Here is a 25,536-nt window from a genome sequence, read left to right on the forward strand (position 1 = left end):
TTGGTGTTTTAGTAAGGAAGGGCACGCATGGCCTGCAAAATTCCCTGTGTAAATCGAATGCAACTTTTAGTGACTATCACTCATTAAAGCTAAACCACTTGACGAATATTTTTTGTACTTGCTGTCAATCATTGTCAATCAAGAATAATGTATATATTACATGTAGGCTAAAAACTGAGTAGGTGGGGCATCTGCAAATGTTCGTACCTCCCTGATATGTAAGTGACAAATAACAGCAAAAACAACTCCCATATCTGTCCGTACATTTGGTCAGTGGAGCGAGTCAGGGATTTCAAGTGGGTGATTATTGATTGGCAAGTGCCATATTTGGGCATAAGTGCAGTCCACCATTCAATGTGGAGGATGGGCTAGACTTTATCGATTGATTTTGCTGGAGTAATTTCCTGTTAACCAGGTTTAAGTAAAGGTCGAATCATGTTTGCTGTAAAGTTTCCACGCAGTATAAGTGCACTATGAAGCAGCTGCCCGTGGCGGAGCGGTCAAAGCGATGGACTCGTAATCCATTTCTGGGTTTTTTTTCGCTCCGGCTCAAACCCGGGCACAAAAAGTACGTATCGAACGGCAGTGGAATCTATTCAAAATCACTCTCCTGTGACGGGATTTTGAATATATTGCACAGGCGTTGCTTATACTACGTTTGGAAATCGCAATCTCTCTAATACCCACTTCAACTCGTAACGTTCATTGTGAATCCAATAACCTCATTTAAGGGTAGACGAGGTATTGTTGGTCGAAGCAGCCAAAACAATCGATTTTCATTATCTAAATCAATATATTATTGAAAAATAACACCTTGATGTTTTGCAAAAGTCCATTCTATAAATCATATACTTTGAAAACGTGCTTGATTTATTGTTGTTTAATGATATGTGTACGTTTTTCAAAAGTGTTGTTGTTTCAGCCCTCTTTACAACATAACTCAAGAACCACAGCACCTACAGAAGTATATCTGTGATATTTGAATTCTTCTCACTATGAAATGATCAATGCAATTTTGGCCAAAGCTTACTACCATTCGCAAGATACTGTGAACTATCAAATCACAATTGCTAACCTTAACTTTTGTCAAACATACTGTATAGTACGGAAGCATATAAGTGCCACGACTTGGCAAGATAATGTCGACTTATTATCAGCATTATGTCAACATGACGATATAATTTATCTCGCAAAGACAACTTACTACTACTATTCCGAAAGGCACCACTCTCCATACTATAATTCCTGAGAAAATGTAAAATATACAACCCTCAATATATCATTTCATTTTTAGCCAGTGACTGTAGACCATTGTTTTTATGCTAATACTGTTACGCAATCAAGTGTGCGATATCATTTTACATGTGTTGTTTGAAAGACAAAGGTACAATGTTTATGTGATCAAAGAGAAATGTCTTGAAAATAATCCATATATGGGGCGGGTCACAAGACAACTTTCATTTACATACTGACCGACTCTCGTACAGCGTATAAAATTGACTGGTTGAGTGTAGATATAAGTTAAAGATAAAAGAGCTAATTATTGCACAAACAATTTAATTAACACTGTAAAGCTTTAGGTTCATTTGCGGGGTAGGGATTGATTTACATTCATCTGGTATAGGTGTGATTGCATCTGCCATTAGCCGTCTGCCAAATATTAGATTGCACAAGCAGGATATGATACAATCAGACGTGACTGGAGTACGTCAAAGGTATTTGAGATTATTTGATAATAATTCTATAAAATATTAACACCCTAGACCCTAATCACGTTAATTGTATGTGTGCTATGGAATATGACAAACATATACAAATTATGTTTGAGAAATGAAATAATATGAAAATAAAAAAGAAAAAAAACTACTAAATGCATTACGTTGTTTCTTCACCTGGCGAAGCAAACAAAACTGCAGGGGCTTTCCAGTTAAAGGTCGCGACTCGCCAGTTGAATTGATAAACTTCCCGAAAAATTGAAGATGTATTCTTAAATAATGCTAGTCCTCATTTGTATGCGTTTTTAATATGGTTTTATATGAAATTGTACTATTTCTGACAATAATAACATTTTTGTTTGTATGGTTGAAAATGGATTTGTTGATTGATTGCCGATCCACAGGGAGATAGTAATGAATAGTGATTGCAAAATTCCAAATAAATATCATGCTATGAAGCTGCCCTGACCCCCTTCTACAGTCTTCCGGTAGAAAATGTGTGTCTCACTACTTCTACTAATTTACGCTACGTAAATAATCCTTTGTACACAGATAGGTGTACGAGCATAAGGTTCTAATAGAAACTAAACGTTTGATGTAAAAAAATCTGTATCTCAAGAAACACTGATCAAACACTATTCACTGTTAATGACTCCTTGATAAAATGCCAATAAAATGAAGATTAGGAAAACATTTGAAAACATCGTTTTCACCTGCTACACGCAGGGAAATGGTTAAATGATATATTGTGTCACAGGAAACTATATAGAGGTCAATTTGATGGAAGAAACAAATACTCGTATTCATATGATCCTGTTGGGTGTTTTGCCAATACAATTACGTGCATTTTAAGTATCACATGTAAGATGAAAACAACCTTTTTCTTGCTATAGTTTTAGGACACTTATTACGCTTGGTATTGTTCTAATGTTGTTACACAGAGCGGTAGCGGGTTACGCTCGACCGGCTGGCCAAAGTATGGAGCAGGTGTTGACTTTTTCGTGACGTAATCTGGCGAAGCATCAAAATACATTACACCTAGTCGTTATCCATGGAACATGAATTAACACATGTTAACTATTATCTAACAGAGAGAGTTTCCATATCAAATGTAATTAACAAATAGGTGATTTTAAGTTCAGGGCGGTGCAATCGTTAGTCATTTCAAATACAATACTTTAAAAAATATTAGAAACACTCATAATTATTTAAAAACTTTCCGTACAAAGTTAGCCAAGATAAGTTTAAACAAATTATTACGTTCACATAGCCCATCATCCGATTCGATATTGTTCTATCAAAGCAGATAATGATATTTTAAAAGGAATGTGCTTGTATTCCTCGAGTATATAAAGATCATATTTTGGCCCAAGATAAAGCAAATTGCACAATTTCAATTTACCATATATACTCTCGAATAAGCTGATGCCCTATCCTATCATATCTATAGTGGAAAGTAAGAATAGATGATGTCATTAGAGGAGATATATTATATTTCAAACAGCTTTCTTTAATATAAACCGCAAGTCCGTAGGAAGTTTATAACGTAAGGATGTCTGGAAACAACTTTCAGGGTCACTGCAATAGATGTCAATTGGTTAACAGCTCTTGGTTGATTTACATGTCAAAGCTATGGTAGGAAATGTGTACCTCTGGACTTGGTAATCCAGGTAGGCCTACTAACCGTTCGTTCGTTTTCCTATCTGTTTATTATTTACAGTAAAGGCTAAAAAGACTCAATTTATTTTATTCTTTTATTCATATGCCTAGAGTGTAAACTTAAATTAACCTTTTCTTGAATTCTATTTTGGTATAAATTGCAAACGAAAAACTGCAATGAGTCGACTTTTTCAGTTTCAATTACATTTTTCCTTTTTTCTTTTCACACATTCTTGTGTCGAAAACGGTAAACGACTGGGTACTGTTTTTCATTTTCTTAAAATGTAAGAGAAACAACAAACCCAGAAATATAACGTTTAGATTTCTGATTTTAAATTAGGAAAAAAGAAAATAGGTCATTTTCTGTTTTCTTAATGAAACGGAAAAGCGAAAACAGTCATTTACCGTTTTTCTATTTTTATAAATTCAAAATAGGAAAACGGAAAAGGATTGTTTTCCCTTTACCATTTTGATATGCAAATTTGGTATTTTAATGTACAGTGATGAATAATTAATGTAATTGTGTCTGCAAACATTTCGCTGCATAAGGGCATATCAGATAACTTGACCTACGGACAACTTGACCTACGGAAAACTATTTATTTCCTTTTTCATAATTCAAAATCAGAAGTCTAAATGGTATAATTTTATTTTTTCTCTCACATTTGAAGAAAATAAAACAGTAAACAACCGTTTACCGTTTATTGACGCAAAGATATGCGAAAAGGACAAAGAAAACAAGCCGTAATTTAATCAGAAAAAATCGACTTGTTACTGCTTTTCTTTTGCAGTTTAGACACTAAGAATATGGTTATTTTAAGTTTGCATTCTAATTATATCATAAAAGAATAAAACAAATTGTGTGTTTTTATTTTTTACTCTAAGTAAAAAGAGATAGGAAAACGAACGAACGGTTAGTACATGCATTCAATCCAGCAAGTCTGCTAGTAACGTAGACTTTCCCGATTACGGTTAACCATTACGCGTAACCACGGTACTCCTACTTAGTGACGTTGACGATAACATCGCACCCACGTACACCAACAAAGAAAACCACAAACATCTCCATTCTAATAACATAAATCCAATTTAAAAAAGAGTCAATTGTTTTGTTGCTTATTGACTCTAAAGCTTCAAATTTGCTAATAATAACGATGTTGATAAGGTCAATTAAAAGATTGATTCTTGTGATCTTCTTAGAAATGCAACTATATAAAGAACTCTAGTATCAAGTGACTCTTAGAATATCGCTAACTAATTTAATCTATCATTTTATATCCCTAGGAACGTACCCCGTGATAGTAAGGTATTGGACTCATAACAACACTTAATTTCCTCTCTCTGATTACTATTTGTTTGATTTGTTTGTTTAATTAACGATGATCTGTCGACACTGCTCTGAACTTGACAGTCATTTTTGAAGGTCTCTAAGTACGTCATGATCTTCGAATCCAGGCAAGTGAAACCCCGGGGCAGCAAGGTTGACAAGTCATTGATATGCCTCACCAAGTTCGCTCGCGTGTGAACCAAGATTGCTGCCCTACTCGCCTATCTGCTCGTCTAAGTGCCTGCTTGTCCCAGTTCTGTATTCCAAACACACAGATCGCATCGCAAAGGCCCTTAGGACACAAACTAATTAAAGATGTAATTCTTTTGACACCAAATTAATGTAACACTTGCATGTGAATCAATAGCGTGATGTTCAATTTAACATCATATCAATTATCCTCAAGTGCTATGTGCATGTGTTTATTCTAAAGAGGCAAATATCACTGGAAGGATATTATGATTTAAATAGTAATATCTAAAATAAGGAAACCACTATAAATGAACCATAAAGGTGTCTTATTTTTGTTGCTATTGCTTTCAACTTTTCTACACAAATTCAGATCAAACAGTTTCATAACAAAAAACCATGCACGCCCTGAAGCTTACCTACACATTTGGCGCTTCAAAATAAAAGTGATAATGGTCGCGTGCGAACTCTGGATGTCGGTCTGCTTGAACCTATTGGATAAACGAGGTGATTGGAACTAGCTATGACGCGTGACCCACCATGGTGGTTGAGTAAGTTTAGATCGGCTCTACTTTTTGGTGGACAGCTACATTTGTGTAAACAAACCACTGTCCTTTAAAGAATTTCAAATCTTTCGGAGATGGGCCGGGTGGGATGATAACAGGGATACGCTTGACGGGACTTCGTCAACAAGTAAATTCTAATAACTAGTGATAACCAGTTCTACTTTCTCCAAACCGGCTCGTTAACCAGTTTGCAGCAGACGTTGGGTTAAGTCCAGTGTTTCAAAATTGTGTAACAATTTGTTTTAAGTCAGGATTTCACAGTTTCAAGACCCAGTTTGACATTAGTTTGAGAATACATGAAAGGAAAAGCCTATATTGATTCATTGATTCCTGAGTTTCTTAACCAATCTTTAAACTGTAATAATATAATTCAAACCCAACGAAATCTGTACCCAGTTGTTAAAAAAAATATATCATTTACCCGTCACAAAAAGTAACTGCCATATTTGATGGGTAGGGCACAACAAACATTACTTTACAAACTTTACTTGCAATAATTATAATAATTGCACAGTTTTGGTTTTCGTATCTTCAATTATTAAGTCAGAGCAATCAAGGATCACTTAAAAGCCATATATGTGACCGTTCACGGCGAATGAGCCGTAAATTCCTCCCCCGGTCAATTTTGTTTTATTTCGTGTTTAGAAAATATACATCATAAGCTTTAAAATGGTATATCATTTGACTTCAAACGATATCCAGAAGAAGCGAGGTTATGGTTTGTTAAACTTTGCTCCTTCAACAAAATTATAGCTTTTTTCGTTTCTACATGTGTCACTTTTTCCACATTGCTGGCAATAAATATCAAACAGTCATAATTGGCGGTCATTTCAAATCATCCCCAAGTCAACGAGGTTCAAGAAAGTTCTCTCATTGTTAATTGTTGGTTATACATACTTATACAAAATACAATGTCTGGTTACCCACCACTTGAACAGGATTTAGCCAAAGCAAACAAAGACCAGAGCTATTAAAATTTCTATAGCCATCTAAGGTAGAAGCTTAATATCCACTTCAACAATAGGATTATTGATTGGTGTTTGACTATCAAAATGAGATAGATGTCGCGCCAGCTTAAGTTACCGATGAATACGACCTTCGTACACATTTTACACTGTAACTCAGAATACAATTTTGGGAATTTACGGCTCATTCGTGCTGTACGGTCACATATTAATGAGCACAAAGAGGTATGAGAACCTCTATTGTTTAAACGTTAAACAGTGACCGTTAAGCGTTTTACATTGTCGTAAGTGCAAAGCAATCTGTTTCATTTGATTGAGATAAACTTGGTGCTGTTGAATACAGAATCATAAATCAATACAAATTGCGTTTTTTAGGTAGGACTGGGAGCAATACAATAGATATGACATACGAACATGACCAGCAAGTCTTCCGTAGCTGGTCAATTAAGATCTGACGAAGGGAAGGGTTAGATGCTACGATACTTCTCCCCTCCGGATTTGTACTTGTCGCGTACGCTCGAGCAAACCGCCAAACGAATTCATGTAATGTCCGCACATTCTTTGTGCTCATTATAACACTACTCTATCACCTTAATAGCTACACGTATTTGAATGGGGCCTCAACTTTGCCAATACTGAGCACTGTTTTCTTCTTTTTTCATTTCAAAAATAGCTAATGACAATTGTAACTTGTTTAATGACTTATCCTTCACTTTTAGACAATTTATAAATAATTTACAATTTTTTGTACTTTCACTGAGATCACTGAAGGGGTCTGTAACCAATCTTTAAACTGTAATAATATAATCTTTAAACTGTAATAATATAATTCAAACCCAACGAAATCTGTACCCAGTTGTAAACAAAATTATTATTTACCCGTTACAAAAAGTAACTGCCATATTTTATGGGTAGGGCACAACAAACATTACTTTACAAACTTTACTTGCAATAATTATAATAATTGCACAGTTTTGGTTTTCGTATCTTCTATTATTAAATCAGAGCGATCAAGGATCACTTAAAAGCCATATATTAACGATCACGAAGAGGTATGAGAACCTCTATTGTTTAAACGTTAAACAGTTACCGCTAAGCGTTTTACATTGTCGTAAGTGCAAAGCAAACTGTTTAACTCTTTCATTTGATTGAGATAAACTCGGTGCTGTTGAATACAGAATCATAAATCAATACAAATTGCGTTTTTTAGGTAGGACTGGGAGCAAGAGCAAGTGTCAGGATTCAAGTTCCTTCAAAATTGTGTTATTGGTGTTGTTTGTTGTTGTTGTTAACGGTAGTGTTATTGGTTTGTATCCTATCAACATTTCAATGTGGTATCTCACTTCAAACAATACATGGACTAGTCTGATATGATTTCATACACGTTACAACACGATAACCCTCATGTAACCATGGTAACGAGAGGGATGTCGTCGTAAACGCTCAAACAAAGAGACAAATAGCTCCATGTAATTGTAAGACCACTCTAGCGAGAACACCTTATCCGGGGTACCGTATACGCCGTCCAAATTCGGGGTAGAGGTTTGTTTAGGCCCATTTGTGTTCATTTTTGCAAGATATTTCAAATGACCATTTTGTGATTCTAACATTCTTCTTTTATGACACGTCTCAGTAGCTTTTCACGAAAAAAGCTTATTCTCAGAATGTCAGTTGATTCCGATTTTGCGTTTTCGAGTTACGCATAATGTGTATTACACTGCTCCTGCTCCATACTAGTTTATTTACCATGTTTACTGTGTTATAATTTCGTTTTGTTATCATGGCTAACAGAATGTAAATACAAATTTGACAATATTTTCCCAAGCTAATGAATCGGCAACAAATTGTTTTGCACATACACATTACGTAGCTAGACTAGAGGCTTTCGGTGGTCAGTGGTGGTATAGCAATCTCAACATTGTTTTTGCAGAAAAGTGGAGATGAGGCTGTGGGAAAAGCTCCTTTAATTTTATGGGTATGAAGCTTCCTTTTTATGTTATAATAGTCATGATAGTGGTTTCCTATTTCATTTCAAGTAACAAACACTACAAGAAATCTGTTTATATGATTTGAGGTAGAAATACATTAATATTTTTAATGGGAATGGACATTTTGAAGCATTATTTTTTATCATTTTAGTGATAATACGACCATGACGACAGAAACCTGTTTGTACGTTTTCTGTTTTGTTGTTGCTGCTGGGTGTTTTTTTTTTGTGTATTTTTTTTCGAGGTGTTTGTCAATTATCAAGTTTAAAAGTATAACATCATTGGATATCATTAGAAAATTAGCCATATTTTAGCAAACAAATATAAACTAGGTGTCAAAATGACGGATATATATATTTTCAAACCAAAACTGTGCATTTATTATGATTATTGCAAGTAAAGTTTGTAAAGTAATGTTTGTTGTGGCCTACCCATAAAATATGGCAGTTACTTTTTGTGACGGGTAAATAATATATTTTTTACAACTGGGTGCAGATTTCGTTGGGTTTTTCTAAAAATCGTTACTACGGAATGGGGACCAAATATCTCAGTAACCAAAGTCAATGTTTATGTCTCACCCATACCGGGTTGACAATATGTTATGACCCCCTTTTCCGGTCATTCAGGGGGACATTCAGTGGGCTCCAAGAAATATGTGATAGTTTCCTCACTGGGCCCAAAACAAATGATTCAAAAAGTCACGAATTGTGCTATGAGCTCTCTATAGAAAATAAAAGCGTTAACAAAAATGTGATAGAAACTGAATTTTGGTCAATATTTTAAATAAGTCACAAAAAGTCACAAGCCCTTTGATACTTTTATGAGCCCATATGTTTGTGTGAAAAAATAAACCTTCACATATTTAGGAGTCCCCCTTGTCCAAAAAAAAAGAAGAAAAAAAAAAACATCCCTGTAGGATGTAATGTTAAGTTGTTAGAGTACAGTTTGGCTCATTGCAAGTAGCCCCAGTAATAAGCCAGCCTCGGTTTATTTTTATTCTGATCTCTGTAAGTCTTATCCATCTACTGCTGCTGTTACTATTATCAGATCGCTAGTGGCCCTGCCGGTCATGGTTTAGAAAAAACAGGGATAAACCAGAGAAAATTGCTGATCCCAATGTTCATTTAGTAACTGCTCTCAACAACTACAGGTGCTCAATCTATTATAAGCTCCCTTTAGAGATCTTTCTCCCTGCCACAAAAATTAACCAGTCATTTTCAGATCAAAATTGACTTAATATGTTTATAAAACATGTGAAACATGAAATCAAAACATTGAGTAGATGTGAACCACCGATTCACTACACAGGACATCGGAACTCTACATTGTTTTCTTAATTTGAAATAGGCAAAACTTTGCGGGAAATGTAAGATTTTATTACTTGCTTCTATTTATAGATCTAATATCAACTATTTACGTCATGAAAACCTTGTCAGGTAACTCTGACATTAATGCTAACGTGTCAAACATCTTTGAAAGTAAGAGAAACATTTGTTGTTCATAAGGCTGATATGTATTCGTAAAAGTTTCGCAGAAACAACAAAAGGATATATCTTGACTCAATATTGTACCAAATATAAGAAAAATTCATAATTATTTTGGCTAAAAAAGAAAGTAGTAGGAAATGTTATTCAATATTATGAAAGGAACTAATCAATAACAGCAGAACCATCACTGAACCATCATTGTTCTACTCTTAAATTAAGCCTTAAGGTTATTAATTATTTTAAACTGTTGTGATTTGGTAGTTCACAGCATCTTACGAATGGTAGTGAGCTTTGGCAAAAATTGCATTGCTTCAATTCATAGCGAGTGTGTAGAAGAATTCAAATATCACAGATATACTTTTATAGGTGCTGCGGTTCTTGAGATACGTTGTGAAGAGGGCTGAAACAACAACACTTTTGTAAAACATACATAACTAATTAACAACAATAAATTAAGCAAGTTTGCAGCGTATACGGTTTGTAGAATGAACTTTTGCAAAACATCAAGGTGTTAATTTTCAATAATATATTGATCTAGATAATAAAATCGATTTTAAGGTTGGTTCGACCAACAATACCTCGTCTACCCTTAATATTGACACCATGATATACTCGACAAGATGTCCGACTGTTTATCTAATGCACATTTTTTGGCCACATTTCTCGTAAATTCTGATTTTTTTAAAACTTTAGTTGTAACTTTTATTCTCATGCTACAAATAACATGTACTGAATTAATAAAGGATGCTTTTAGATATTTCCTAAGCGGAATCAGAATCTCGAGTTGATCAAATATTAACTTTCCTTCGGCTTTCCTTATCCTGCTGAGGATGAAGCCCGGGGATGAAGATGATTATGAAGTTGGCAAACTCACAGACCTGGTATTGTATGTACTATATTTGCGCTGCATATGATTTGTATTTCACTGTCAACAAGGCAATGGTCTACCTTCGTTATTCATGGCTTCCCACAAACAAAATAATCACTTAATGCAATTTATTAGAGAGAAAGGTGAAGTTCACACGGTACTGCTGGAAGTCTCGATGGTGGTATAACATGTATAATGAGCGATATGACGTAACACTGCTCTGGGATAGACAACTTGAGATGGTCTTTTGCTATTATTATTTACCTGGTGCTTTTTCCCGCGTGTTTTATAACTTTTTATAAGATAATATAACAGGCAATTGTCCCGTTCATGTTTGGTCATGTATATATATAAAGAGAGTAATTAATATGTTAAAGCTGTCAGTAATTTCAAGCTGATTTCTTACCACGGTGCCTGCTCGACCGCCTAGCTTGCCGACAATGGGTTCTCGATCTACCAATCTGGCCCTATAGGCATAGATCTTTGCAAGCAAGCGGGTAAGTTCGTGCTTAGCATTCTGGTCGTGTCAATTTTAAGTAGCCATGTACGTCATAGCACATTCGCTACGTCATGTTGTGCGCTTCAAGGTCACAGAGAGAGGCTTATTAGAAAACTATTATCAACACAAACAACTGTTAGTTTTCTTTCAACCTTACAAGAGATAATAATAACATAATATTCAAACATTACGGTTTCCGACTGTTTGAATGATTCCTAAGAAAGTTGTAAAAGTATAAATCATGACAACATTACGTGAGTGCAAGAACGTCTTAGCAACAATGTACCTGCCACCTACTTGTATTCAAGCCTTGATTTTAAACATTCATTTTTGAAAATTGCTATTGGGCATTATACGAAATGAGTCCAAATCGAAATGGACCCATATGGGTCGAAATGCATCCGAATGCCTCCAAATGGATTGTAATGTCAGGGAAGTGACAGTTAGAAATGGGTGCGAATGATTCCAATTAACCTGCTATTCTCCTTAAACCAGGGAAGTTTAAAGAGTTTATAGAGTTACGCAAGCTGCTGTTTAGTTATTAAACCTGTTTAGAGAAACATGACAAAAGATTTTTATATCCTTTGGTCCTAACGAACTGGCTGCTTGAAATTTGCCCGATCGATTTCGAAGTAACCCTTCGCGTGAAAAGACTCCTTGTGGGACCCCAAGTATGACAACAATGACCCCAATTTAATTGTTGTCCTTTTTACGGGACTTTTGTAGCCAGAAGTAATAATTTTGATACTTTTTTATAAGGGAATTACTAGGTACTACAAAGACACGCTTTGCGGGTTTTTTAACTTAAGGACAACTGTGATTTGTACACCTTTTCCCCGTCTTCTCCACACAGAGGAACTTGACAATAAAAAAACTATTTCGTATGAAATGCAAAAGAGACGCTCCTTCCACGTTTTGACCATCAGAATTGTCTTCTTTAGGTTGTCTATTTTATTAATTAAGCATGCCTCTATTTTGGTCCCTTTAGTATTACTTTAAATTACCATGATTACAAGCTATTACATCTATCAGTTTGTGCACGCAAGCTACTTTGGGGTTGAACTTAAATAATCACACATACGTGCTATTAATAGAGCCAAACCTCTACCTGGCACCAAAACTTGTCAGAAATAGTATTCACCTCGGCGTTATAAGTTTTGATAGGACCCGCTGGCACTTGGTAAAAATAGCAGTGCACTGATGAAGACCAAAATTTTAAAAAGCACAAACAAACCCTGGATTACACGGAAAGCTCTACAGGGATTCTGATAATACTCGCGAGGCTATTACAATAGATTTTATATATAGTTTGTCATCAAGTTCAAATGTCAAAATAGAATCTATCCAATATAACATGAGCTATTAAAAGAAATATTATAAAACTATAGGCTCCTAGCTCCTTTCCCGGGCTCCTGATATACTGAATACTCTATCGTCATTTGAAATCTGAAGTTTAAAAACAGCTTTGAAAGCTGAAATTGCGCAGAGAGGCGGTTAACTGAGAATGAATCCCTGGCAGGGAACGAATCTCCATGTGTGGTTCACCGCTTTGCACTTTGTGGCATTACTTGGTTAACTTGACAGTTTATTTCCCAATTACATACATAGTATATTTTGATCACTTAGTAATATCTTAATTATAATTTTCTTAAGCAAAAAGAAGAAATATTATAACATTATCATTCTATGTCCTTTATAAGCCATTTATATTTCATGATGAAAACAATTTTAAATACATTTTTGACTATTCGTTGATGACCTCAAAACGCTTGACCCAAAGATGTTCGAATTATTGTGTGGCATCAATTATCATGATTATTGAAGACCACAATCATTCGAAACTTTCTAAACGTTTCTGTTATTTAATTGATGCTTTAGAACACGCTTGGTTTCTGGAGTATTTGTCATTCAAGTATATTATAATAAAACAATGTGCGAAGCTTTTGTTAGGCTATTAATATATTGCTGTGGAAAGACTATTAACATACCAAAGGACGGCCAGAGTTCGTGGCCGTAAATTGGTCTTACCAGTGATGAAATAATGTCCAATTATGTCTGCAATGAAGGCATTGCATAAATTTCTAATATGATCTGACGACAAAAATAGTCATCTAAGTGATTACAAGGAAGCAAATAAATGGCCTCTGTTGCTTACTCTTGAGAGTTTTACGGGGGAGAAGTATTTGAAACCAGGCATAACTTTTAATTGATGGACGAGGTATCTTATCTCTCTTGTCTGTTGGCGGTTTCGGGCCACAGGAAAGGTGACCTCACGGTTAGGGACATGCAGGCAATATTCACTAAAGAATGCAATATCATTAACGTGTAGAAGAGGTGAATTATCTGATTGAAAATACGTATGGTTGATCACCTTCCAGGCTTTAGTTCTATGCCATGAATTTGTCCGATAGGTTCTTGGCTGGCTATATATCAATGTACCTTGTTAGAAGTTTCACTACAAGGGTCACAAGTATGTCAATGTCGGATTTGACCTTAGTTGTGGTGTACTAAGTGATCAAACCGATACAGTTTATTTGCTATCTACTGAAGATAACAAATATGTCATGTTAAGATGTTAATAAGCTTTTTCTCTTCTCTTCGTGAGTTTTTATTCACTTCTTTTTTTCCCGTTCTCATTCTTCTTCTAGTTTCTGCGTCAATTCATTTTGTGTGTGATTTGTACGTTTTTTATTTTTATTTCATCGTCTTCGTCGTCTTCTTCTTTAATGCTCTTCTTTGTCTTTTCTACTAAATCTTATTGCCAGTAAATTGTTAAAATTCAAGCAAGTTTTATTATATTAATTTACTGTATCGGAGAAACACCACTCGATTAATCAGCACTAGTTCTCTTCTTTGAGAGACGTAATTCAGTGGCGTACCGTGGCCGCCCCAACCCCGGGGGGGCTGAAGAAAATTCAATTTTGCCGCCCTTCCTCAACAGCCCGAAAAGGTTGACCCAATTTTTTTCTCGGTCGTTTGAAAAAGTGAAGAGCAAAAAAAACCAAAAAGGGTTTCAGGCGCTAGCGCCCTAAAAGCAACACATTTTGATGTATAGTACCATTTTTTCACATTTTTCCGCCCTTTTTTATTTACTAATTCTTTTTGCCGCCCCTTCGTTTTTGCCGCCCCTGTTTTTGCCGCCCCTTCTTCTTCCGCCGCCCCTTCATTTTGGCCGCCCCCTGCTTTGACCCCGGGGGCTGGCGCCCCCAAAGGCCCCCCCCCCTTAATAATGTAATTACATAATTATAAACCAGTGAAAAGTTATTTCAGCCAGAACTCATAGCTTTCCTTGCATATGAATAGCTGTATAAATTAATTATTTTTCAAGCATGACTATACTTCGGCTAGTAAGGTAAATATATTTCATGTTCCTTTGGAATAACATTATGACATTTTGTTGGGCCTCTGATTAGTGTTATTTCATGTTAGTATTATCTACGATGTATGTCTGTAAGGATCCGTCTGCAGATTCCAGGTCTGTGGATAATTTTATCTTGCAGAGGTCAACGTTTATTTTCCCAGCCGGAAAACATCAATCAACAAAATATACAAACATTCACTTTCTACACACTGTTCCTCTCACGCTATAGAAGAGAGAGAGAGAGCGTGTTCAGACTTCAGCCTGCTAATAATAAACATCTTTCAGACCATGCACCAAGACTGAAATGTTAAGTTGTTTCATTTGGTTCTGGGAACGTTCAACTCGTGGTCAGATTATAAATTTAGTATAGAATAATCCTGTCCCATTTTTATACGCTTTACATCTACTTTGATTCGTTGTTTTTTTAATTATTCCGAGCAAACAAAGTATCGCATATTGATAACTACGAAACTATGTTTTTAAGGGGAATAATTCTGATTGTACACCCTGCACGCAAGGACAGTATAACCCTAACTCTAATCCTAACCCTAACCCAAAACCTAACTCTAACCCTACCCCACCCCCACCCAAAAAATATGATTCGCAGGGTAAACCAGAATTGTATTGAAAACACATGGTGCGCAGGGTAAACCAGAATTGTACCGTTTCGCCTCGTATCATGATCATGATAATTGCCTAGTCGTCCTTTCATTTCGCGCTAAACGATTAATATACATAAATCAGAAAATAAGCTTTAAAAAGATACAAAGTTTGTTTTTTTGTACAATGTATGCTTTTGAAGATATAAAATAATGAAAGGTTCCTTAAATATTGACATGAATCAAATTATGCGATTCTGAGAAATGAATCATTTGTGGCACTATACAGCAATGGCAATGAATGAGAATATAAAAAGTCAACAGAGATTATTAACATGATTAATGATAAATATTGCCCCTCTCTCAAATAATTTCCTTTCGTTCTTTGATAAATATTACGCACCCCGTTCCCATAAAACCCAAGACATGTCAAAATTGATTCGGATGCATGCAGCTATAAACTTGCAGGCCTGTATACTAAAGGGTCTTTATCTGTATTTTATTAAAGGGTCTTTTTCTCAAAGGTTTCGGGTTTTTAGAACGGGTCACATAAAGGCTTAGTATTTTGGAAAGATGAATGATGATGCCTTTATCGTGTATACAACTGGTAGAATTGGATGTGATCCAGAAAGATAAATAATAGCTTTTGCATGGAACTTGACACATGTTGTAATCTATAACATATCTACGCGGGGACCTTTTAGAATATTGAATGTGCTACTGATTTCCATGCCTACTTTCTGTTTGTGCCATGGAGAAGAGAAACAGAAGAACGAGAAGAAATTCCACTGAATCGGAAATGAAAAGTAACAACACTAGTAAAGTGCGTTTGCATTCCAATATGGAGAATTGAACACGCGATTATGAGCAGTGATATGATTAAGAAGACATGAGAAGCAACAAGCACGGCTACCCTTACACTATAATATAAATATACGTGAAAACAGCTGTCTTAGACAAGATTCTGCTCTGTAGTCAGTGAAAGGATATGATGCTCTTATTTATTACATCTCTAGTTAAGTCAACCGTGTCCCTTAGTTGCAGTAGTTACAACAGGGATCTTCCACAATAGGGTATACATGGTAGAGACTACATAATGTGATGAGACAATGTAACGGTGACAGATTAATGCATAAAATAAATATGAGGGAGAGCGTGGCCTAGTGGTTAGGGTACTTGCCTTTAGTGTATGAGGTCCCGAGTTCAATTCCCAGCGGTGGAAATTTGTTGTGATGTTGACTTAGGGAAAATATGTCTGAAATTAATTGGCAACATCTGTAGATTAAATCTTCCGCTTTCCCCATGGTTCATTGTGAATTGAGTAAATGAATCATGAAAGTACTACGTCCTTCGGAGGGGATGTTAATCCATCGGTCCCGTGTAGAGAGAGCCATACCTGTACATGTATCTCGCAGCCAGTTTCGAAAAGAGTAGGGTGTTAACCCCTGAAAGGTGTTAACCCCTGATTGTTCCCAACCCGTCCCGGTGTTCAAATGGACCCCCAATGGAAATAAGCTTCAATAAAGGCTTTCTTAGGTTATCGAAGATTGTCAAAACCCGAACAAATCAAATAAAAAAAAGAAATATCTGCATTTGGAAACCTCTTTTGCGTGTCTATTTGACTGCAAAGCGGTGAACCACACATGAGAAAATCAGATGAGAAAGCAGTAAAATGCAGGGAACTGAAAATTCTGTAATTGGAAGCGCGTAACAGGTACAGCGTGTTTGGCCCAAAATAAGCTGAAAGTTGAAAGAAAAAAAATATTTAAAATAGTAGGAACCATTTGTGACGCGATCAAGCAAAATCAGTCGGAACTCGGAAATATTAAATTTTCAGTTTCTTGTCAGATAGTAACAAACATTTGCAAAGCTGCAGTTTGCAGAAAACCCCGTTGCAATTGAACAACTAGTTTCAAAGATATGATCAATTTAAGAGTGTCCAAAACAATAGAAAACAAAAGGAAATATTTCCCTTTTTGGCTATATCTCAAAATCAATATTTCCGAGTTCCGACTGATTTTGCTTGATCGCATCACATTTCTTGTACGTGGCAGCATAATGTCGTAAAGTATGCATGTTTCTCAATGCTTCTTATCCGTCTCATTTTGTACACTTGGATCCAAACTTAAAGCCATTACAATATACACAACACTTTGTGATAATCCGAGTAATATTGATTGCACAATCTCATATCATGTTAATTGTTATATTAATTTGAAAATTAAATGTAAGCTTGATTTATCAACATGTCATCGCTTCCTCCGTAGGGCTCTCCGTTGAACAAAACGAAAATATACAGGGTAGTATATATTTTTATGCTAGCTGTTTTAATTTGCGTATGCCCTATTTACCCCGGGTAATTTACCCTACATGTTGGAATCAATATGTACATACTCGTAATGTAGTTGGTGTGAAAAGGTCAAACGATTTCATTAAATAAGCGAATTGGTTATTTGAAATCTGTTTCTTTTGTATAGTTTGTTGTTGACGTCTGATGTTGTCGTTTTCCCAATCAAAAAATACGTGAGACTCGCGGTGAGAGTTTACGTACCAGTTAACCTATAAAGTTGCCATCACGCAGTTAACAAAAGATGTTGAGTCTAAACCAGATTTCTGTCTAGTTGCCAGCTTTCTTATAACCGTCAATTTACGGAAAGAATTAAAGCGCAAATTTTCAACGTTTTTTTTTTTTATTATTCATTTTGCTTTTGATTTTTTTTTCCAACGTTTTACAATTGTAGCGTTTACTGGTTTTTGTTAATGAATCATTTTTCATCATGTTCATAGAGCGTATTTTTGATTTGGATTGTATTATTTTAATTTTGATTTATGCAATTTGTATAGCATTTTACCCAGAGGAGTCTGTAATATATAGATGATATTAGAAGCAGATCACATGCTTTAATCTTGATTCCTTGTTAGCCAAAAAAATATTCTTAACACTTTCTAACCCCACATATTACACGGTTATGAACTAATGGCCATAAGTCTTATATTGGGACCCTCTTGTTTTAAAGCGTAGCTCTTTTTTAATTTGACACCAAAACCAGGATTTTCCATTGATGCTATTTAAGCTAACGAACTTGCAGGGTGGAGGATGTGTGGACACGGATGTGCGGACACGGTACCATAGAAAGTCTATGGACAAAGTTCATAAACAATTTGATGACGTACTTTTTCTCCTTTATGTTGAGTTGAAAACTAAAATCCATATTTTTTAGTACCAATTTGATGTTAGTAATTGTAGGAACTAAATAATTATGTACTTTGTGTAATTTATAGCTAAATAGCAGAAACAAAGCCAGGTTAATTCTGCAAACTTTGATACTTCATTTGTCTGGATAGCTCAAAGTTTGTAGCCATGGGGAGACTCCTTGAATAAAAACAGTGCATTTTCAAAAGTTGCACTAAAAAGCTACTCAAGTCAGTGTACCATTCATGATGGTCAAGGATGAACCGCGCGGTGACCAGTGACGAACAGGCACCTCAGCAACAAAAGCAACATTTTCAATGAGTTTAGGTGCAACTTTTGAAAGGGGTCTTTTTCATTCAAAGGGTAACCATGTCAACAAATGTTGCGCTATTAAGACAAATGAGGCATCAAAATTTGACAAACAAAATTGGGTTTCATTTTGCTTTTTCGGTTTTAAATATTGATGCATAGATTTTGAGTTACTATCTCGTAATAAAGGGGGTAATTACTTATTCGTAGATGTTTACATTCATAAACACGTACTTGAAAATAACCTATTATCAACCCACATACGTTTAGCTATCTACTGAAGATAGTCATCTGGTCATCTACTGAAGATATCACTCAATGTAAAAAGACGCATGACCTAATTTTGGTATTTGTTTGTTTTAACAACAATTCTAATGGTATAAATCATTGATGGTACATTTATTGTATTTATTGTATTACCTCACATTACCTCTTTGAGTATGCTGAAAACAATTGATGGAATATTTAATGAGTTATCATAAGTTACTCTGTACTCTTTTAATCTTAATTATTTTTATTTTTTATTATATTTTATCCAGGCATTTCAGTTTTTTGAAGAAAACTGAATGCTGACTGATAGTTGCAATATTGATTTTCTATTAGCGTGTGGTGTGGATACGGGTGGTATATGGAAATTTGATCTTGATTCCTTGTTAGCCGTAAAAATATTCTTAACACTTTCTAACCCACATGTTACACGGTTATGAACTTACGAGGCCATGAGCATGATGAGTCTTATATTAGGACCCTCAACAGGGTGGAGGCGTGACATTTTTCTTGAACAAATGAAATGATACTTTCAAAATGAAGATGAATACTTACAACCTTTATATGGTCTCGTTTTACAGCGTAGTTCTTTCTTTTTAATTTGACACCAAAACCAGGATTTTCCACTGATGCTATTTATTATAATTATGATCAATTAAGCTAACGAACTTGCAGGGTGGAGGATGTGCGGACACGGATGTGCGGACACGGTACCATAGAAAGTCTATGGAAAAAGTTCATACACAATTTGATGACGTACTTTTTCTGTTTTATGTTGAGCTGAAAACTATGATTATTTAATACCAATTTGATGTCAGTAATTGTAGGAACTAAATAATTATGTACTTTGTGTGAAATTTCATCTAATTAATTGGACTTACGAGCACGTTCACTGGGCCGTCCATGCCTTTTCACATAGGCTTCAATGTAAAACATTCAATTTTCAGAATTGCAAGTAATTAGTCTAAAAGTGACAAACAAAGAGATAGTGTATTCTTTCTGGTTTTAAATGATTATTTATGACTAAAAGCAGTTACTGAAAAGTATTTAATCAACTAATTAGCACTAATTAAACGTTTTGAATAATTAATTAGGTCTGATAACGAAGCAAAATTTTCTCACCATGTATACATGGAAGCACGCGATAGAAGTAAGCATCGCACTGTATATAAAGTATATATTTTCTGGTGGGTATTTTCAAGATTTGTTTGATTAGAAACATAGAAAATACTCCTGAAAAGAAATAGGCATAGGCACTCCCATACTTTACCACATGTTCATTAAAAAGTTAATAGTTACACCCTGTATATCTTCCAGTACAGCCTGAATATTAACTTCAGGTTTGGGTCATTGTAAGCACTGTTCATTATGCTTTACAACAAGGTATACCTTTACATACCTGTAATTGGTACATAAAATGGTATAACAATGCATCTCAAAATTGTTGTTTTCAGCTATGAAAATAGCATGTCACGAATGAGGGTCGTAACTTGTGACATATGGCATTATGTGTAGCCTACATATAAGTAAACTTGAAAATGTCCTATTATCAGCCCACATGCGTTTAGCTATCTACTGAAGATAGTCATCTGGTCATCTACTGAAGATATCAAAAAAAAAAAAAAGACGCATGACCTAATTTTGGTATTTGTTTGTTAACAACAATTCTAATGGTATAAGTCATTGATGGTACATTTAACAATATACTTAGTATTACCTCACATTACCTCTTTGAGTATGCTGAAAACAATTGATGGAATATTTAATGAGAAGATCTGATTGACATTACTCAAATAGGTTAAACGCGTGTAGGGTTAACAGAAAGTTGTGAATAAATTAAGACAAATAAGGAATCCCAGAAAAGGCTAAAGGCATCCTCCTCGCTCACCCCAGGTTGTAATCTCGACTTCCGCTCAAAGCATAGGTTGAATTGACGTGATGTCATACCTTTAGTCGTATATCACTATTTGGTATCATCTAGCATTACTATAGCAGTATTAAACAAGGAACCGCCGAGACATTGAGTACCAAACAATGAAAATAATAGGCACGTGTCTCGCGCGCACAAATGTCAAGCCTCAAAAGCTAGTCGCTAACACAATCACCACAGAGAGGTTGGCAAGTTAACAGGGGTTTCACACAAACGTGTTTCACTGGATAGTTTGTTCTAGAAACTACGGCACACTCCCCTAGGACATACCGACATGCCCGGCGTAATAAGGTCGAGCTATATCACTTTACACTGTGACGCATTGGCGAAATTACGCCTGCTATGCCTCCCGCATGGAGAGGGCTGCGGCGCCCCAGGCTGGCTCCCCACAGGCAACATTGGTACATATAAACCTAGAGGCCCCCCAACCGCTAAGTTCCAGACAGAACTATTTATTAAACCAAAAACGAACGGTTAAATTAACGCAAAAAATAAGTTTTTATTACATTTGTTACATTATTTACTTCAGGGATTATTGTACTATGCGCACACAATACAAGTGTAGCTAGATCTAATTTTGTGCTTCAAATAATTATTCGAATTTTACATTGGTATTCAATTCGATCACATTGTCCTAAAGCTTTGTAGCGGTTTGCACAGGTTAACATATACAATATTTTAGTTATTTAACGCATCGTCGACAAAAATCACTTAGATCTATCGTAGAGGGAAAAAACAGTGCTTTACATTATTTTATAATCGTTCAAGGCTTACTAATGGATTGCTATTCGAATGCCGCGAAAAGAATAACAGTGGTCAACTACTTTGCAAGTTTGTTAGAGATGACCGGTAAACAAGGAACAAAACAAAACAAACAAACAAATACAAAACAATCGTAGACAGGAAGATATGGGGAATATCATCTTCAAAATAAGTAAATACGGATTAATTAAGAAATAAATTGAACGTGCATAGAGTTTGCATACCATTTGCTGTGGGTGACGTTGAAGTATCAAGATCCGTACACCCGGAAGACTTGGAAGATGCGATAATATGAACATCTTCAGACTCTGCTGAAGAGTTGGACAATGAAGACGAAGAAGACGATAATTGAGTCCTCCTTGATGGACTTTCCCTGCTGCGGTCTCTTCTCTTTCTCAATGGAGGTACAGGAAAAGCTTGAATCTCGCTTTCCGATGGAGGAATTAAAATTCCTTTTCGAACAATTGAGGTACTTTGCTGTGGTTTTGCAACCCAATGAGATCTGTGCATAGCCTCTTGCTTAGGTCTTCGGCTTCTCTGTGGTCTGTCCGCTGGCAATGAGTACGACCTTGCACCCAAGCCGGCCGGCGCTTCCCCTGTTCCTCTTCTTTCACGTCCAGATCTTTCTGGTGTTGGTTCAGAACGAAGAAGACTTCGTATTTTTCTTTGATAGACGCCATATTCTTCAACAAGTCCGGAAGTTTCAGATGGTATTACTTCAAATACTTCACTTTCTGATGACGAGCGATCGGTGTCTCCTGAGGCATACTCATCAAAAGGTTTTGGAATCTTAATCCTTGCTCTTGTAGCAGCATCACCTTGGTCTCTGAAGCTAAATAAAATCGCAGTCAAAATATTGTCTTCATGGTTTTCTCCATAGATTCACTTGATGGCGACAATAGTAAAAGGTAACAGTGGAAACTATCACTGCGGCTACTGAAACAGCTACTTGGGTGACTAATGCAGATGCAAGAAATACTTCCACTCCATAGAAGAGTGGGTAAAGAAGAAGGGAAGCCATGTTGCCGGCCGGCCAGGAAAGGCACACGGCCTTTAAAATTATCAAATTCAATCAGCACGGTATACACTTGTTCCAACAATTAAGAAAAGTAGTCCGTATATAAATCCAGAAGGAGCTTGTAGCTTACAACGCCAGGTTAATACCTCAACTGAATGCAAAGGTCGTTATTTAATAAGACGTCTACGACAAACACAACGCACAAGCCCAATGTATTCCGTCTCGGTATGGTATCATGATATATATCACTTCTTGCTCATCTATTTTTAGTGCTATAGAAGCAAGCAAGGATCGAGCACCCGCATTAACCAACGCACTGTGTCAGTTGAAATGGTTTATATGTGCAACAGCAGATGCGGGACGTGCTGCTGTTTGCTTTACTGTACCAGAACTAAAATATACCTCTCAATTAATGTGTCGCTTGTTGGCGCAACAGCGGTTTACAAATCCGTCCACATTGGCTTGATCTTAAGGTTAGGCTATTTTAAACTGTTGCGATTTGGTAGTTCACAGCATCTTGCGAATGGTAGTGAGCTTTGGCTTTGCTTTGGCAAAAGTTTTCAATTTTCTACGATTTGTAGAATGAACTTTTGCAAAAAAATAATATTCTGATTTACACGTTTTTTTGGCTGCTTCGACCAAGAATACCGAGCCTACACCTTTAAGCTATCTTATTATTTTAATATGTGGTCTGAAAATGAAGGTGCACGCAGCTTGAAGAAATATGCAAGAGGTGGTGAAAACTTTTCAAAAGTATATGATTTGTAGAATGAAATTTTGCAAAAAAAAGTGTTTTTTTCAATAATATATTGATTTAGATAATGAAATACGATTTTTTGGCTGCTTCGACCAACAATACCGAGTCTACCCGTAAGCTATTTTATATATTATTTTAATATGTGGTCTGAAAATGAAGGTGCATGCAGCTGGCAGAAATATGCAAGGGGTGGTGAAAACTGCTCATTACACGGAGCAAAACCACCCAATGTGTTTCAACGTTTAAATTACCGAGTCATTTACACTGTCCGTTGGAGGATTTAGATTCAATACGTTGAGCGAAAAACGAAATATTTTGCATATAAATAGTAAGATCCTTACACAGGTAATTATTTCCAAAGAGTAAGTGGAATAGTGTGGAACGGGACTGCTTCCTCTTTTCACACACTTTCTTCAAGAGAAACATGTCGTCTTATATTCCACACTATTCCACTTACTCACAGATTTCTTGTGTTGGATGCCAATAATTGGGCTGTGAATGTGGTCCAGGAAGCTGTTCAATGTCAGTGCATTTTGCTGTTGTGTCAGTTGGACAACTGTTTAGTTACTGACTAGTGTTTAGAGCGGGGTTTAGAGTAGAGTATTGAAGTAATCCTGTATGCAATTGTTTTTCATTTTTATGGACTGGATTTTGAGATATGACCTTGTTTCTTTTTGAGCCCAGTTTATTTTAATTGTGTCACTAGAAGAGCAAACTCTAGCTTTAAATTAACATTTTTATTTCAATATTTAAAATTATATTACGCCAGCGAGCACTATCAACTGAAAATAAAATAAACAACTGACAAAGCACGACAAAAATGTATGCAAGTTATTTAATTAACATAACAAAATGTATCAACATGATCAAGATATAAAAAAAACCCTCATATGGAAAGGTTTCTATACAAAAACGATTCTCTTATAAACCATCATGCGCACAGTTTCCACCTCGATACACCTGAGCACACATTTTCGTCAAAGAGCTCTCAAGCAATGAGCAAGTAGTGAATTGTCTCCCCACAGTCTTTGATTACACTGAGTGCATAGCAATGTAAGAGCTGTGGAGCATCTAGCTGAAAAATGGGCCTCTTTGATTGGTTTTTGTCGAAACCTCAAGTGTTCCCTTCATCCAATCCGATTTTATTTTATATCAAACGAAAGCTCCCTCTAAAAACGCTTTTCGTCACTAGGTCAACAGGTAACACAATCCAATGTTATAGCAAGGCGAATGTGGAAAATCTGTTGAAAACTACCTATCCAAGCACATTTTTCGACCAAATTGTTGGTTTTAAAAGTCAAAACCTCAAGTGTTCCTTTCAATATTTTTCAAGTTTTATATCATTAAATGAAAAGGCACACTTATATTGTCCATATACTAGCGTCACTAGAATGAGCAATGGCCTATTCTCTTTAAATTGCACATCGTGTGCAAAAAGTTACTATTTTCGCCTTTTTTGTCATACGGATGTAAATTCAATGAACTATAACTTTGTTGGGAAACCTCAGACGAGGTAGAGCTGGGGCGACAGTGTTCCAAAAATATGGATCTTTCAGTCTCGCGACATCCACATCGAGTCTCCTGGCCATCACATAGACTTGGACAAAGTTCAAATTCTGGACAAGGAACCCAGATATTTTGAGCGTGGTGTGAAGGAGGCCATCTATATCAGAGTGAACCAGCCATCGCTGAAGAGAGACGGGGCCGATACAAGCTACCTAGAGTCTACGACCCTATTTTGGGGTCAAGTGTCCAAAAGGTCGCTGACCTCTAAATTGGGTTGCCAGTCTGCTGATGAAAGTCGAAGTGTCGACTGAAAATTCCAGGTACGCAAATGTTTGTGTTGTGATCAAAGGTTTAAACCACAAAATTTTGATTATTTATCTTTGTTTACAATTAAAATCTATTTCATGAGACATTTTTTTGCATCAAGTTGATCAAAAACAAATTGAATCATTTCTAATTTTTGATAGCTGGGAATTCCCATTTCTAGAATGTTCATTGTGTTGCACAATTGGGGAAATCCCCGAGATTGTAAAGTGAAAATGACATCATGTTGGGAAAAACCGTCAGAGAG

General features: G+C 35.9%; 1 protein-coding gene across 1 annotated transcript in view; it reads right to left on the reverse strand.

The window, feature by feature from the left end:
• Positions 1–23,043, reverse strand: part of LOC140152496 (uncharacterized) — a 34,479-nt gene extending 11,436 nt beyond the window's left edge. The window contains exon 1 of the mRNA XM_072174829.1: positions 21,909–23,043. Within this exon, the coding sequence (XP_072030930.1) occupies positions 21,909–22,194 (286 nt within the window). The 5' untranslated portion in view covers positions 22,195–23,043. The remainder of the gene's footprint in view (positions 1–21,908) is intronic.
• Positions 23,044–25,536: the final 2,493 nt, after the last annotated feature.

This window comes from Amphiura filiformis, chromosome 5 (assembly GCF_039555335.1).
Source record: "Amphiura filiformis chromosome 5, Afil_fr2py, whole genome shotgun sequence".
In the NCBI taxonomy this organism is placed as follows: Eukaryota; Metazoa; Echinodermata; class Ophiuroidea; order Amphilepidida; family Amphiuridae; genus Amphiura; species Amphiura filiformis.